The 15,082-nt window shown below is 44.3% G+C and overlaps 1 protein-coding gene across 2 annotated transcripts in view; it reads right to left on the bottom strand.

The window, feature by feature from the left end:
- Nucleotides 1–15,082, bottom strand: part of PRKG1 (protein kinase cGMP-dependent 1) — a 361,241-nt gene that overhangs the window by 99,612 nt on the left and 246,547 nt on the right. For both annotated transcript variants that reach the window (XM_062496175.1, XM_062496174.1), the window contains exon 5: nt 12,223–12,286. In XM_062496175.1, the coding sequence (XP_062352159.1) occupies nt 12,223–12,286 (64 nt within the window). The remainder of the gene's footprint in view (nt 1–12,222; nt 12,287–15,082) is intronic.

The following is a 15,082-nucleotide window of genomic DNA, read 5'->3' as shown; positions in this document are numbered from 1 at the left end:
TGGAATCAATTCATCAGTCCCCCAAGTAAAAATTAGCAAACAGCAAAATTCAGCAAAAATGAAAATACAAGTAAAATCTAAGTAAGGATATTTGTGTGCTCTGGGCCAGTCACATACATGTAATTTTAGGCTTTTGCAGGACTGAAATCTCTATAATTCCATTACATTCCCAGCTTCCTTTGGACATTAAAACACAGGAACTCTGAGGAAATCCAGCCAGAAAAAGAACCCCACAATGGCACTGCACCAGAAAACCTCTCTCCAATCACCAGAGGCTCAAGTCCGTGGGGGTTTAATTAAATTTCACTGAATTTCAAGAAAAGAGCTGCACTTCAATCCTTTCTTAAATAGCTCTGATTTGGTTTCCCTCCTAATAATGGAAGAGTGTGTGTAGAAATCCCATTGCCCTCCCTAAATCTACAGGTCTGTTCCACAGTTATTAGAATGGGAATCAATTCCTTTCCAAAATGAAACTGGAAGTAAACAACTTAAATCAACACATTTGTTTCATTTCTTTTCCTTCATTTTCTCCAAATTTCACATACTTATTCTTCACAGGTATTAGCATTGCCACCAGGATCCAAACTAATTTCAGAGTCGATCACAAGGAATAAAAAAAAAAAAAATGCACATTAATTCAAAATATTCAGTCACTTTTCCAGTCACCTGCTATGAAATATATTTGCTTTTTGTGGTCTAGTCCAAAGAGGAGACTCTACATCTCCCTATGAAAGTGCACTTCAAATTACCACTGGAAACCAACTTTACTGGAAGGGAAATCATGGAAAACATTGGATTTAGCCATCCTCTAACACACTTTTACTTGAACAGGTCATTTTTCCCAATTTAAACCCCTGAATTCACCAGTTGCTTCCACTTCAATGGTTCTGTGCAAGTGACAACCAGCCCTCAGTTTGGCACATGAATTAAACACTCAGTTCATACTCCCTGTTATATCCCCATGGATTTTGGCTGTTGCTAGAAAATATTCTCCTTTTCCCTCGATTTCTCTCATCAACTCACCAAAAGGTACAAAAATGGCAGAGTTTTATCAACCCACATGACAAAAACTCAGCCTCTTTTCCCAGTCTGAACAACAAGGAATTCTGGAAGTGAACCACACTTCCATAAGATCAAATGTTTGCCCCAAATATATTTATTAAAGAAGCAAGCAAACTTTCACTCTGTGTATAAACTGGAAAAAGCTGAAATCTCATTTTTTGAAACATCAATAACAACTTCTCCCAATGGAAAAGAAGCTGCGTTGAGCCCCTCACCTGGGTTGCCACTACCTCCCTGACAAGAGAATTTAGAAAATTGGGATAAAACCTGCATTTTACAATAGAAATGCAAAATATCTCATCTCCAAGTGCACAAATCAGGGTTTTTTACTGTTTAATAGACTCTCTGCTGCTGAAATTGAAATGGCTAGAGCAGCGTAAGCCTATTTCAGCTTTGCTTGGAGGAAAATTTTAAAGGACCTTTTCACCACCTCCAACTTATTCCAGGATTTTGGACAACTGGTAAAAAAAGAAGAAGGTGTGAGTAAAAAATAAAAATCACATCCTAAATTCAGAAGATGGTGAAAGTTGAGATATCTGAAGGATGAAGCACATCAGGAACTGACTCTGCAGCAGCACCACCTCCATCAATCTCTGATGCAATGACCCCACTCAGAAATACTGGGCTTTCCCCAACTATTTTGTGCTTTAGAGAAGATTTTTTGGGAGCATCTCTTGTATCAATCCTGAAAAGAAATCCAGGACAAGGCTGGGAAATGTAATCTAGGTCATATTTTTTTTGCACGAGGCACAGCTGACCCTTTCCTTATCAGGCAAGGGCACAATGATCCTGAAATTCCTTCACCAGGACTTTTTAAAACTCTGGATTCTACTTTGTGTGGTTTTTCTCTGCAGGAATTGGGGAAATGGCCATTTGGATTTACAAGCAGAGCGTGACCCCAATGGAGATGGGATCCCATCCCACACAGGGAAAATCCTGGGATAGCAGCAGCTCAAGACAGCAACAGCCACATTATTCCCACTTCCCCCCTCTCCCAGAGGATAGAAATCACAGGATGGGAGGGGCAGAGCTCATCTCTTCTGCTCACAGAGGAGCCTCCTTTCCTATTCCAGCAGCAGCCTCAGGTTTCCCAGTAAGGAGCTGTTTCCCCCCCTCACTTGTCTATAAATCACCAGAGTCTCTTATTTCCATTTTCTGTTCATTTTGTGTTATTAAAGCCTTTTTTTTTTTTTTTTTGCACAAGATTCATGTTGAACACAGGAAGAGCGCCTGAAACACAAAGTTCCCTGTTCTCCATGACCTCCAGGTGAAAAACCCAGACTAGGATCATCCCAATAAAGCAGAGTTTCAGCCCTCCCAGAATAGAAGTAGTTTGGAATGGGGAAGAGTGGGAATTTCTCCCTCTTTTTTTTGGAGGAAAATTGAGCTGTGCTGAGTGTGGGTGAGCTCCCAACACCCAGCTGGGCTCTGGGATGTACTGGGAGAACTGGGGGATGAGCATGGGAGCCCCCGTGTGCCATGGCAGGGTGACAGCAGCTCAGATTTCATTCCAGACAGGGTACATCTGGCACTGCTGGAAAATCAAAGGAGTCAGGAAAGGGCTCCAAGTGCTCCTTAGTGCCTCAGGCAGGGGCTTTGGGGAGATGCTGGGGAAAAAAAAAAAACAAAGCAAACAAAAACAAAACACAAACAAAAAACAACAAAACAAACAACAACAACAAAAACACAGCCCAAAAAAAACCAGGGATATGGAGCATAGCATCCCCCAGCAAATCCAGTTTGTGTCTTTGCCCACATCACATCTCTGAGAACTGACTGCAAGTAAATAATGGAAAAAAAAGAATTTTCACAAAAATACTTATTTCCTTTGCTGTTCCTTCACCAGTCCCTCAAATTTTTCCCTTTTTTTTAATGGGAATAGCCACAATGGGTCTGAATATTTTTAATATTTCTAATATTTCCACTTGAGTAGAAGTAAGGAAGGGGTGACCTTATACCTTCAAGACACCTGTAAATCCCACCTGGAGTTCTCAGTGTGCACATTCTGACTCGAGGAGCAGGATTTGCCACACCTTTTTCCAGCCCCAAAGCATCCATGGATAGCACAGGATTCATTTGTCAGTCACAAATCCCGGATTACCCACAAGGTATGGGCTATATCCAGCAATTCACGCTGTCTAAATGGTATTGGCTGCTTAAAATTGTATCAGAGGGTGTAGAAACCTGGAATGAGTCTTGAGGTTGGAAAGAACTTGGAGAAACAAACCCTTCCTGATCCCAGTCTGCATTTTAGAGGTGGATTTCTCTGGGAGCCTATTTAATTTCCCTACATTTTGACCACAGGATTTTCCTAATGGAAGCTCAATCATCGATTTCCATCAGATATCCATCACCAATTCCAATGGCACGGAACTTGTCCTTCCTTCACCGCCACAACACGGGCCAGGATCCGCTGGGAATCAGCCCCAGTCCAACGCTTCCTCCAAGGGAAACACAAACCTCTCATGGGGATGCTCCAAAAAAAAAAAAAAAAAAAAAAAAAAAAAAAAAAAAAAAAAAAAAAAAAAAAGACACCAAAAGGTCACCTCCAAGCTGGAGTTAACACAAATGGTGGAAATTTCCGTCCCTCTTCCACAACTGCTGAAGTTCTGCACCCAAACCCCTCTGTTTGGCTCCCAAATCCAGGCACACAATCCCACGATGATTTGGCTTGGAAGGACCTTAAAACTCATCCAGTTCCATAGGCAAGGACACTTTCTACTATCCCAGGTTGCTCCAAGCCCTGTCCAACCTGGTCTTGGACACTGCCAGGGGTGGGAAATAAGGGCAGTCCCACGTTCTTCTTCCCATAATTCCAGAAAACTTCTAATGAGAAGAAATTCTGAAGGTCAGGAATGTAGGTTTGCATTTCATGCCCATTTGGAACCAGAAGGAACCATCCAGATCAATTAATCCTCTGAAACACAAAAGCAAGCCTCAAACCCTCTTTCTTCTCATTCCCAGTCAAACCTAAAGCCTCTCCAGCAGAACAACATCCCCTTTCCACCAGGAATGGACAGGGACAGAGCTGTCACCAAGCGTTCTGTCCTAGAGACTGATAAATATCCCAGAGGGAGCCCTGCAATCCCCCAGGCACCTCACCAGTCCCTTGGGATCTGACCCTACAGTGAGGAATTCCACTTGGAAAGCCTCATGGGATATTCCCTGTTATGCACAAGAGTCACAGGGTGTTAAAAAATAAGTTTTTTCTGCAATGTGTGTGCTGCAGCATGGAAATAAAACCATACCCATTTTACCTCACCAGTAACTCCAGTCTGAATGCTCCTCCCTGCCTTGGTCTTGTGGTTATAGTTTAGGATATCCTATGCCTCCTATTCCATGGACTAAGAAATGGCTTTTACTATCATGAGGACACTTTTCAATTCCTATTACTACAACCCAGGAGGCCTCTGAGGGGATGTCTAAAACCAGACTGGCACAAACCCTCAAATGTTAGCAATCCCATTTCCCAAGGGAAATAAATTACCTGGAAAAGGACACAGCCATCTTTTGAGGTGGTCTGAGGATGGGAAGATGATCTTCCCATCTTACCTTTGCTTTAAAGCTGGGTTTTAATGATTGATCCCATTGATGGAGGGTCTCCAGCTGATATTCCCAGCATTCTAAGCCTACTGGCCATTCCTTGGGGGGGGTGGGGGGGGGCGCACAGGTGTCTCCATGATCAAAGGGACTGTTCCTTTGATTATTTTCCTAATTAATCCCTGGCAGGACTCACTCAGGAGGGCCTGCAAGCCAACCTTGTCCCAGATTCCAGCAGGTGTCACTGTGGGCAACACTATGGGAAAATCCAGCAGAGAAAACGTTGTCATCAAAGGGAAAACACTCATCAGGGTAATTGATATTTGGGTTTTCCTTAATATAATTGCAGACTGTATTTTTACCCTGTTTTTACAGATAAAAAAGCATTGCCTGTGTTAACTTGGCTTGAAGGGTGGAAATTATGGAATATTTTCGAGTAAGCATCAGGCTGGATTTTCATTCTGGGGGTCATTCCCACCAAAATTGTCTGTAAGTAGGGATACATGGGTGAGAATTACACAATTTTGGAAACTGCTGAATCAATTCCCAGGAGGAGATGCCCAAAGACCAGAGAGCCTCCTTCCAAGCTTCTCACAAAGAATGCAGCACTGAAAGAAAAGCCCTCAGCACAAAACAGGAACCTCACCCATGGGGAGATCCATCCCAAAAATCACTTGGCCCAGGCTGTCAGCTGCACTGCTTGGGAAGAGGGGCTCGAGTTGAGCCACTTCCACTACAGCAAAAGCCTCCCAATGTCCAAATTTTAACTAAATTTCAGTCAAAATTGATTGACTGGATTTTCTCCACCCAGGAAGTGAAGGACAACCAACAACCCATCGGCCCCAACCTGTCTGCAACAAAGAAAATGGCTGGAAAAGCAGATGCCATGAGTTCCTTGCTTCAGTGTTGCTGTAGAGCCTCTGGAAACAGTAAACAAACAGATACTGGGAAATTAGGAACAAGGCTGGATCAGGGAACAGATAGCTTGGAGCTCCTGAGCTGTCCCCGGCGACTCCTCTGTTGTCTCCGGTGCCATGAAAAAAAATCCACATCCATCCTGTGTGTCTCTAATAGAGCTGGCAAAACCACCAGGGCAAATAATAAATTATGGATTTGCTTAAATCCTTTCTTTCATATCTGTAAAACTCTGGAAAATATCTAAGAATACAGCAAAAAATGTTTTGTTTTTCTTTTTTCCTTTCTTTCATAACTATGACAGATCAGCTGAAGAATCTGCTTAGAGAGCATAAAAATATCTCTCAGCTAGGTTTAATCCAACTGGAAACAGGGAATATTTAAATCCCAACACCTGCATAAGATGAGAGGGGTAGCTTCAAAAATTAGCATTTTATTAGTGACCTCCTGAAAACCTTATCATCGACTCAATGCACTATTGCCATCAATAATAACAAATTAGAGAAAGAAAATCCTGGGACAAAGCAAATTTGGGGAAGTTTTTTCTGTTCGACATTGCCTTTGCTACATGTCCTGCTGGCAACCATGGCACTGCTGGAGTGGGATTTTCCATCACTGGGAGGTTGACTGAGGAGAAGTAGGTGCCAAAAAAAAGGGAAAAAGCAGGAAAAGTGCAGCTGGAAAATAGGGAATGGTAGAACTCTCTTAGAGAAAGCATGGTTTGGGTTGGAAACATTAAAGATGATCTCATTGCACCCCCTGCCATGGACAGGGACACCCTTCCACTGTCCCAAGCCCCAGAGTCCAGCCTGGCCTTGGACACTTCCAGGGATCCAGGGGCAGCCACAGCTGCTCTGGGCACCCTGTCCACCCTTTCAGGGAAGAATTTCTTATCCAACAGCTGAGAAAATCTTGCAACTCCCATCCTTCTGAGTGTACTTGGGATTGTCGTGGAGATTTCCATGAATCCATGTGCTTTGGACAGCTGAAGGAATATAATTCCCTAGCTGGGGTGCTTTGGCCTAACTCCAGAGGATTTTACCACATGCACTTGAAAGAAAACCAACAACCCAGCTCCTCTGCTTGGCGTTGAGTAAAGGAGCCCAGAGACAAGGGCTGGGGGAACTTCTGACAGTAAATGAGATGCTAATAAACCTCCCCTGTCCCCAGAGGTATCCCAGCTTCACATGGAAAGCCTCTGGAAAAAGATCTCTCTGATTCCACTGGGATTTTCAGCCTGAGCAAAAGCTGCTTCTTGAGAGGAGGCTTCTAAATTCATCTCACAAATCTCAGTTCAAAAGAACACCATTCCCTGCCTGAAAACTGCATTTGGCAAAGGCCAAAAGCAGCTCCTTGCACCCAACACAAACACCAACCAGGTCAAGACCTGAAGTTCCTACATGTGCCAAAGAGCATGGAACTCCAGGAAATGCCTTGCCATGTGCCTAGCACAAGGATTTTATTGGGAAAAAAAAATTGAGGGATTTGATATCAAATCAGATGGGAAGAAATGGCAATAGATTTTCCACCCCTCTGGTGAGGCCCCACCTGCAGTGGGGTGTCTGATCTGGGATGTGGAGCTTCTGGAGTGTATCCAGAGGAGGCCATGGAGATGCTCTCAGGGCTGGAGCCACGCTGGGAGAGCTGGGGGTGTTCACCTGGAGAAAGCTCCAGGGAGAGCTCAGAGCCCCTTCTAGAGCCTAAAGGAACTCTAGGAGAGCTGGAGAGGGACTGGGGACAAGGGGTGGAGGGACAGGACATGGGAATGGCTTCCCACTGCCAGAGGGCAGGGATGGATGGGATGTTGGGACACTAGGAAGTAATCCGAGTCCCAAAGCTCTACTGGTATCACCTTCTAACAACAAGTTTTGTAGAACCATGGAAGAAAAACCCTAAATCCTGCCCATTTCTACCACTGCAGGAGAACAGAGGATGGGCAATAAACACACACAGGGACAACAACACTTCTGACAAGAATCCACAGAAACCAGGGAATACTGAACTCCTTTCCTGTGCTAACACAAGCAGGAAATTATTTTTAATTCCCTTCATGTGGTCCATGCCCACATTAAAGAACGCCAAAAGGAAAACTTAACTCCAAACAATGCATTTCATCCCAATCCAAAGCTAGAGTAGCTCTTGCCACTGACTGTTTTATATTCCTGCACCCCAGTTTTTTCAGCTGCATTTTATTTTCTAATGCCTTTTATTTTCCCCAAAATGCTTTTACTTTCTGGTGCACCTGCAAACCCAAAGCTATGTTCTCACGAGCACCATTTGAAAAATTCATGGAACTACAGCTTTGCAGATGCACTTCATCAAAATTGGAAAAAATTTACCCATTTGTGATGGAGTCAGTTGTGACTGAAGCTGATTTGATACCCCCCCCAGGCAGCATTACCCTATCCCACAGCTGCTCCAATGAACACTCCCCAGAGTGCTTCCTTTGATAAATCTTTTTTTAATAAATATAATTCATAACATTAACATACTTTTTTCTTAATCAAAACCTTTTACTCTTCCCTGTTTAGTTTGAATTCTCTCTCAAATCTGATTTCTGGCTCTGTATCACATCAATACCTGCCTTGGTGCTGGCAGAGCCTGTAGGACAGACCAGGGACTTGGTTCCCTTTATCCAAGAGCCATCCTCACTCCTAAATAAACTGATTCTATGGAAAGCTAATTAATTCTGCACATTTTCCCTCTTCTATTCACTGTTGCTACACAATCCCACAAAGCCAGGACTGTGTTCAGCCTCTGTTGATTAACCAGAGGCATTCCAAGGCCTTCTGATCCATACTAATTGGGCAGTGTGGACCAGGAAGGATGCTTGGCATCTCTGCAGGAAGGCCCAGGACAGCTCTTAAAGCTGAATTAAGCCATGACATCTCTCCTCCAAGACCACACTCTCCACCAGAAGCCACAACAGGAGCTCCACGAGCAACAGGGAAGAATTTTGGGTTATTTTTTTAACATTTGTGCCTTTTGAAATTCAGTCTTTCATCAGAATTAAAATAAAAGGAAGAAAAAAGACAAAGGCTGGCAAGCAACACTCAGCACACCAAGGGAGCTGCTGAAGTGGCTGCAGACAGGAGCTGGGATCCCAGATTTCAGCACCCAGAGTGGCAGGAAGAGTTTCCATCTCTGGCAGCCTCTGCCTGTGTGGTTCAGCACATTTCTCTGCCTCTCCCCTCTTTTTGGCTCTGCTGTTTGTCCAGGGATTCACTGGGAGCCAAGGCCAGGCTGCTTGGGACTGGAAGAAACATCACTGGCACTTGGATCTCAGTAGTGCATTCAAATAAATTAAAACTCTGAATATTAACATTTCCAGTAAAAGAACTCCCAAAATGCACGCTAGGAGATGTGGAAATGGCATTCCCAGCACTTCCAAGCTGTAGCTGCTCTCCTATTAATCCAAGATGAGCAAATGAAGGGCTCTACAGCTGGATTTAGGGCAATTAGCCATATTTATATTTAAATATCTATTTACACCCCAACTATGATAGATAAATATTATATACTTCAATGGGATATAACGTATGGTCAGAAAATCCTGGAATGGTTTGGGTTGGAAGGGACTTTGAAATCCATCCCTGTGCCACAGACAAGGACACCTTCCACCATCCCAGGCTGCTCCAAGCCCTGTCCAGCCTGGCCTGGAACACTTTAAATTCCTATACATCCAGCAACAACCTATAAATATACACACACACAAATGTCAAAGCTGTCTCGAGTACTGTATACACAGCAATGAGGCAAATCCACATGACATAGTTTAGACCTGAAATTATCTGCACAAAATGTGATCTGCAGGGTTTTGTAAGCAAATCAAAGCCTTGTCTTTGTTGCTGTCTCTCACTCCAGCTGCTCAGATTCCCACACACAACATCCTCCATGGATTACCAGGCTAAATCCCAAACAGCGAAGGAACAGCGAGGGCACAGGATTAGGAAATGCAGATGAAAAGGCCTGGGTTGAAAATGCCAACAAGATCTTAATACAATCTCCTCCTGTACATTTGCAAACACAGAACTTTAAATCTCAGATGATTCTGTCTGGGGCACCAGCAGCACATGGAACTGCTGGAGTGAATCCAGAGGAGGCCACAGAGCTGCTCCAAGGGCTGGAGCCAGGCTGGCAGAGCTGGGGGTGTTCTCCTGGAGAAGAGAAGGCTCCAGGGAGAGCTCAGAGCCCCTTCCAGAGCCTAAAGGGGCTCCAGAAGAGCTGGAGAGGGACTGGGGACAAAGGATGGAGGGACAGGACACAGGGAATGGCTTCCCACTGCCAGAGGGCAGGGTCAGATGGGATATTGGGAAGGAATTGTTCCCTGGGAGGGTGGGCAGGCACAGGGTACCCAGAGAAGCTGTGGCTGCCCCTGGATCCCTGGCAGTGTCCAAGGCCAGGTTGGACTTTGGGACTTGGAGCACCTTGGGACAATGGGAGGTGTCCCTGCCAATGGCATGAGGTAGAATGGTATGATTCCTAATGTCCCTTCCACCCAAACCAGTCTGGGATTAGTTACTTCAGCTCCCCCTGGCTGTATGAATTCCTTCCTCCTGCCCCTTCCCTGAAAATCCAGCCCAATCTGTCCCAGTGGATCTGGGACAGATGTTCAAGCAGGTAACAGCTCCATCCCTGACATCCAGGCAAAAGGGATCCTTCTTTGAAACATGAATAGGAATTTTCAGTTGGGGAACAAAATTTAGAAGAATCATCTGTAGGCATAATGAAGAATTTGAGATCAAATGGAAAATTACAAAATCATGAGCACCTGGAAGTGACTTCAGAGAAGAGGTCAAGGAACCTTAACTACATCTATCACTATCTGAACACCTGATTTGAGATGGAAATCCTACAAGTTTTACATTTGAATACCATAGGGAATCACCTTAAAGAGGAAAAACACTACCAGAATGTGACACCGCTTAAGGACAGGAAACAAATCCTGATTTTGTGCCACAGAACCCCCAAAAAATGAATTAGGAAAATGAGAGCAAGGAGGAAATGCCAGCCCAGATCTCTGAGTGCTGCCCATGCCCACCAAAAGCTTGTCCCACTCCTCAGCCATGCCAGGAACAGACTCCCCATCCCACTCCCTTCAGGATTTTAATCCCATTTGCTAAGTGAAATTATCCATAAAACTTGAAATTACTGGCCACTCTCAGATAATCCCTGTGTGAGTCACCAGACATGTTTTTCCATGTAATATTAACAACCTCATGTTCCAGAATAGTTTTCCAACACTTCAGACGTGTAATCTACAGAAAGGGCTGTAGCCAGGTGGGACTTTATATTTAAATATACAGATCTGAGTGTGACTATCTTTAATTCATGCAAAACACAGCCTATTCAATCCAAGGCAAACCAGAGGAAATAACGCTGATTCCAAGCAGAAAACTGGGAGCATTTACCCTAAAAAAAACAGATTTATTCCCCACAAATGCTGCTTTAATGCTTCATTTCTTCACTGATACTAACAATTTTCTTCCCCCCTGCCACAAAACTTGAAGTGTCTCTGGAAAAATTTTATGGACTTTATTTTCCTCCTTAACTCATGATAAGGAGCTTAATGCTGGTGATGTGATCCAAGCAAATTCTGGTTGGGAGTGGGGTTTTGAGATAGGCAGATGGAATTTACAACAGAGGGAAATGCATATCCTTTTTTTTCCCTAAATCAGAGCATTCCCTGGCAGTAAAAGGAATAAAGCTTATCTGTGACTATGCAATTATTCGGGGTGACAAACAGCTGATTTGTTGGAGCCACAAAATTTATCTAGGCATTAAATAAAAAGGCAGAGAAGGAAACAACAGCCCAACAAAGCTCAGGAAAAAAAGAATTCAAATAAACTCTGATGTCAGCAGCACTTTTCCTCCAAATCCACAGGAACATCTTCCCTGATGGAGAGGAGTGGATGAAGACAAGCATGCAGTAATGAAATAAATTACTGCAACACACACATTTCTTGCAGTTAAATCACCTTTTGGAAGGGCTTGTTAATGACTTTCTGGGATATTGAATTCCTCAGGCCCAGAAGGGAGCATCATGGGAATAAAATAGGGGGGGAAACTGATGCAACCCAAATATTATACATCTGCTTATGGGGCAAGGTTGGGGGGGTTTGGGGTTTTTTTTTTTTTTTGGTAGGGTGCAGGTTCAGGTATTTTTTGCATTTTGGGGGGGGGGGGGAGGGGGCGGGCGGTGTAGGGTTTTTCTCCAGTTGGTGTTTTGTGGGTGATTTCTTTGTTGTTTTAAATAGACTTCTTATTAAAAGACTGACCCTGATGAGACTCCAGTTACAGCCAGGCAGGCAAAGGCCAATTCCATCTCCATCCCAACATCTCAACACTGCTGGAACTCTTCCCATGACACCTTTAAAAATACCCTCCAACATAAGTGTCCCATCAAATCTGAAATGAGACCAGATTTTCACATTCCCCTCTTCCCCACAACTCCCCCAAGGGCTGGAGAAGCTCATTCCCTTCTGGATACCACAGAAAATGACTGATTCATTCCCCCGCTGGATAAAAAGTAAATTAAAAAATATATAAACCCCATTCAAAACTGGATTCATTTTCCCCCACAACTCCTCTCATGGCCTCAATGGCTGCCAAACTGGGGTGCTCCTCTTTGGGGAAAAAGAAGAGGCTGGATACCACCAGCAGAATGTTCTGAGCTCATGAAGCCCCAATATTCAAAGCACTTACCTCTTCCAGGACATCTGCAAGCTTACTGAGGATCTCCTCTGGAAGGCTCTGGAATGTGGGAACGCTGCAATACAAAAGAAACCTCAGTTAATGGATCCCTTTACACAGAGCACAGATCTAGCTGCTTTCCTCCCCTCTGCCCTCCTGAGATTTCCTTCTTCATGCTCTGGGGCTGAACAGGAAAAAGCTATCATGGAAAGCTGCTCCTTTTCTAGCAGCCAGGATAGATTTGGTGATGATGGGAGACCACTGGAATAAACGTCTGGAGAGCCACCCCTAAAGCTGGTAATCAACTAGGGATCCATGCAGGATCCACTGGAATTCCTGTGTGCCACAAACCTACTCAGTCAATTTTCCTTCCTGGTGTGCTTTAGCACCCCAGAAATAAAATGCAACACAAAAATGGGTAAGGAAGATCAGCTCCAAGCAGCCCCAGATAAGAGTAAAACCACACCTGGATGGCAGAGGGCAGAGCACAGAGCTCTGATGCACCGAGCCACCATCCAAGCCCCTGGGGAGTTTCTAAACACTTCCCTGGCAGTTGTACAGCCAAATTTGTGGCTTTTCCTTGGCCAAAAAAGGCAACTTTGCCACTTGTTTGGTAGCAATTCCCTCAGCAAAGGCTGCCCAGGCCACACTGGGATGAGAAGATGATGCATCCATGAAGAGCCCCCTGACCCAGGGTCCACAGGACTGCACCTAAATCAGTGTGGAAGAGGATGGGGGCACAGTTTGGGTATCCAAACCTCCAGGGAGTATCCTGACTTTGAAGCTGTATCTCTACTGACTTACAGCCCACCCAGGGAGACTGCAGAATAGTCTTCCTTAGAAAGAACAAAAAGCCATCAGGACATGGTCCAGGGCAACCTGAACCAGAGGACCTCCAGATGTCCCTCCCATCCTCAGCCAGCCTGTGATTTGAAGTATTCTGGTTTCTCATCCTCTCTTTTCCATAAAAACCTGAGATCCATCAATATTCCCAGGTAATGCTGAAGGAAACACACAGACACTACAAAAATTTAACCCAAAATGCCCAGCCATGGCCAAAGAATCTGTGGCTGCCCCTGGATCCCTGAAAGTGTCCAAGGCCAGGTTGGACTTCGGGGATTGGAGCAGCCTGGGACAGTGGAAGGTATCTCTGCCCGTAGCAGGGGGTGGCACTGGATGGGTTTTAAGGAGAAAAGGAGGCTCAGGGGGGACCTTGTGGCTCTGCACAACTCCCTGACAGGAGGGGACAGCCAGGGGGGGTCGGGCTGTGCTCCAGGGAACAGGGACAGGACAAGGGGAAACGGCCTCAAGCTGTGCCAGGGGAGGCTCAGGTTGGACAGCAGGAGGAATTTCTCCATGGAAAGGGTGCTCAGGCCTTGGTAGGGGCTGCTCAGTTAAAATCAGCATCCCTGGAATGGTTGAATAACAATGGAACTTGGGGATATGGGTCAGTGTGGGGCTCAACAGTGCTGAGGGAACAGCTGGACTTGATCTTTAATGTCTTTTCCAACTGAAATTATTGTCTTATCATTTACCCTTCTTTTTAATTAAAAAAAATAGTTTCAGTTGAATCTATTTAATGATAACAAGACAAACCTGGGAAAATAAATGCAGAAAAAATATCACCTTTCCTGCTGTCAATAACAGATGTTTTTTTTTTTTCCCCTTAGGAAGAGCACTTTTATTACTGGGAGCACATGGACACACATGTAACAGGAGCAAGCAAACAACTGGACAGGAATTCTGTGACAGCCAGGCCTAAGCATAAAATGAAAGTTCATTACATCAATTCCAGCATTCCTAAATGAGGAATGAACTTACAGGAGAAAATAACAGCCTTGGACAAGTGGTCAGATTTCAGTGTGGTTGCACCTTTTAACTCCCAAACTGGGGGGGAACCCACCACAGGGCATTTTTAAATGGATAATTATGCCTGTGAAATCCAAGGGAGGGTAGTTAAAGATGTCTATTATAGACCAAATCTATAAAAAAACCAGTAAAATAGACCCTAAGTTCTTAATAAATTCCAACTTGTACCATAAGAAAAGCCTAAACCTTCAACTCTGCAATAGAGCAAATCACAGGAAAAGCAATTTGTTGACAAAATGAACACCAACACATCATGGAATTACACCATTAATATCCCAGATTTAGGGGGGTTTATCGCAGGCCAGAATTCCCCTGAACAACCAGAAGTGACAAAACAACCAAATATTTGAGTTTCTTTGATAAGAAGATAGCAAGACTTGATTCTCCAGGTCAATAAAAATCCCCCTCTGCTCTCCACAGGACAGTATTAAATGAATTCATCAAACAGAGTCTTGATTCCCTCCAAGAACTGCCTGGATTATTGAAGGACTTGTGTACAAAAAGAATGTTTCCATGATTATTTCCAGGTGGGTACTTACCCTGAAAGGCAAACGGAGCCTCAGCTCTCCAGGGAAAGCCTTGAGCAAAACAGCTGAGCTGCAAATTGCTCCAAGTGGGAAAACACACAGGACCAGAGCCAAAAGGGAGCAAAAAAAACCTCCTGGGGAATCTTTGATCACCACAACAAGAGGCAGGAAAACTGTATTTCCCTTTCTACACCTGTGTGAAAAAGGCTGAAATTATAGAAGGGCAAACATACAGCCCTTGAGCTGGGATGTATTTAGGGTAGAAAAAATTGCAGCAAACGCTGTTGCAGGTTTTCAAAGAACAATTGTTCTGCCCAACAAAGCAGGGTCAAACTAACACAGACTTTCTCCAACAAGTTCTCCTCCCACTGCTCCTTAAACCCCATCAATAATGATTTTTAAACACCCATTCCAGGCAGTAACAACACTACAGCTAGCAAAACAGATATTCTGGTATGCAACACTGACAGACTTCA

Source organism: Cinclus cinclus, chromosome 7 (genome assembly GCF_963662255.1).
Source record: "Cinclus cinclus chromosome 7, bCinCin1.1, whole genome shotgun sequence".
NCBI lineage: Eukaryota > Metazoa > Chordata > Aves > Passeriformes > Cinclidae > Cinclus > Cinclus cinclus.
This window is presented reverse-complemented; position numbering and strand designations above follow the sequence as displayed.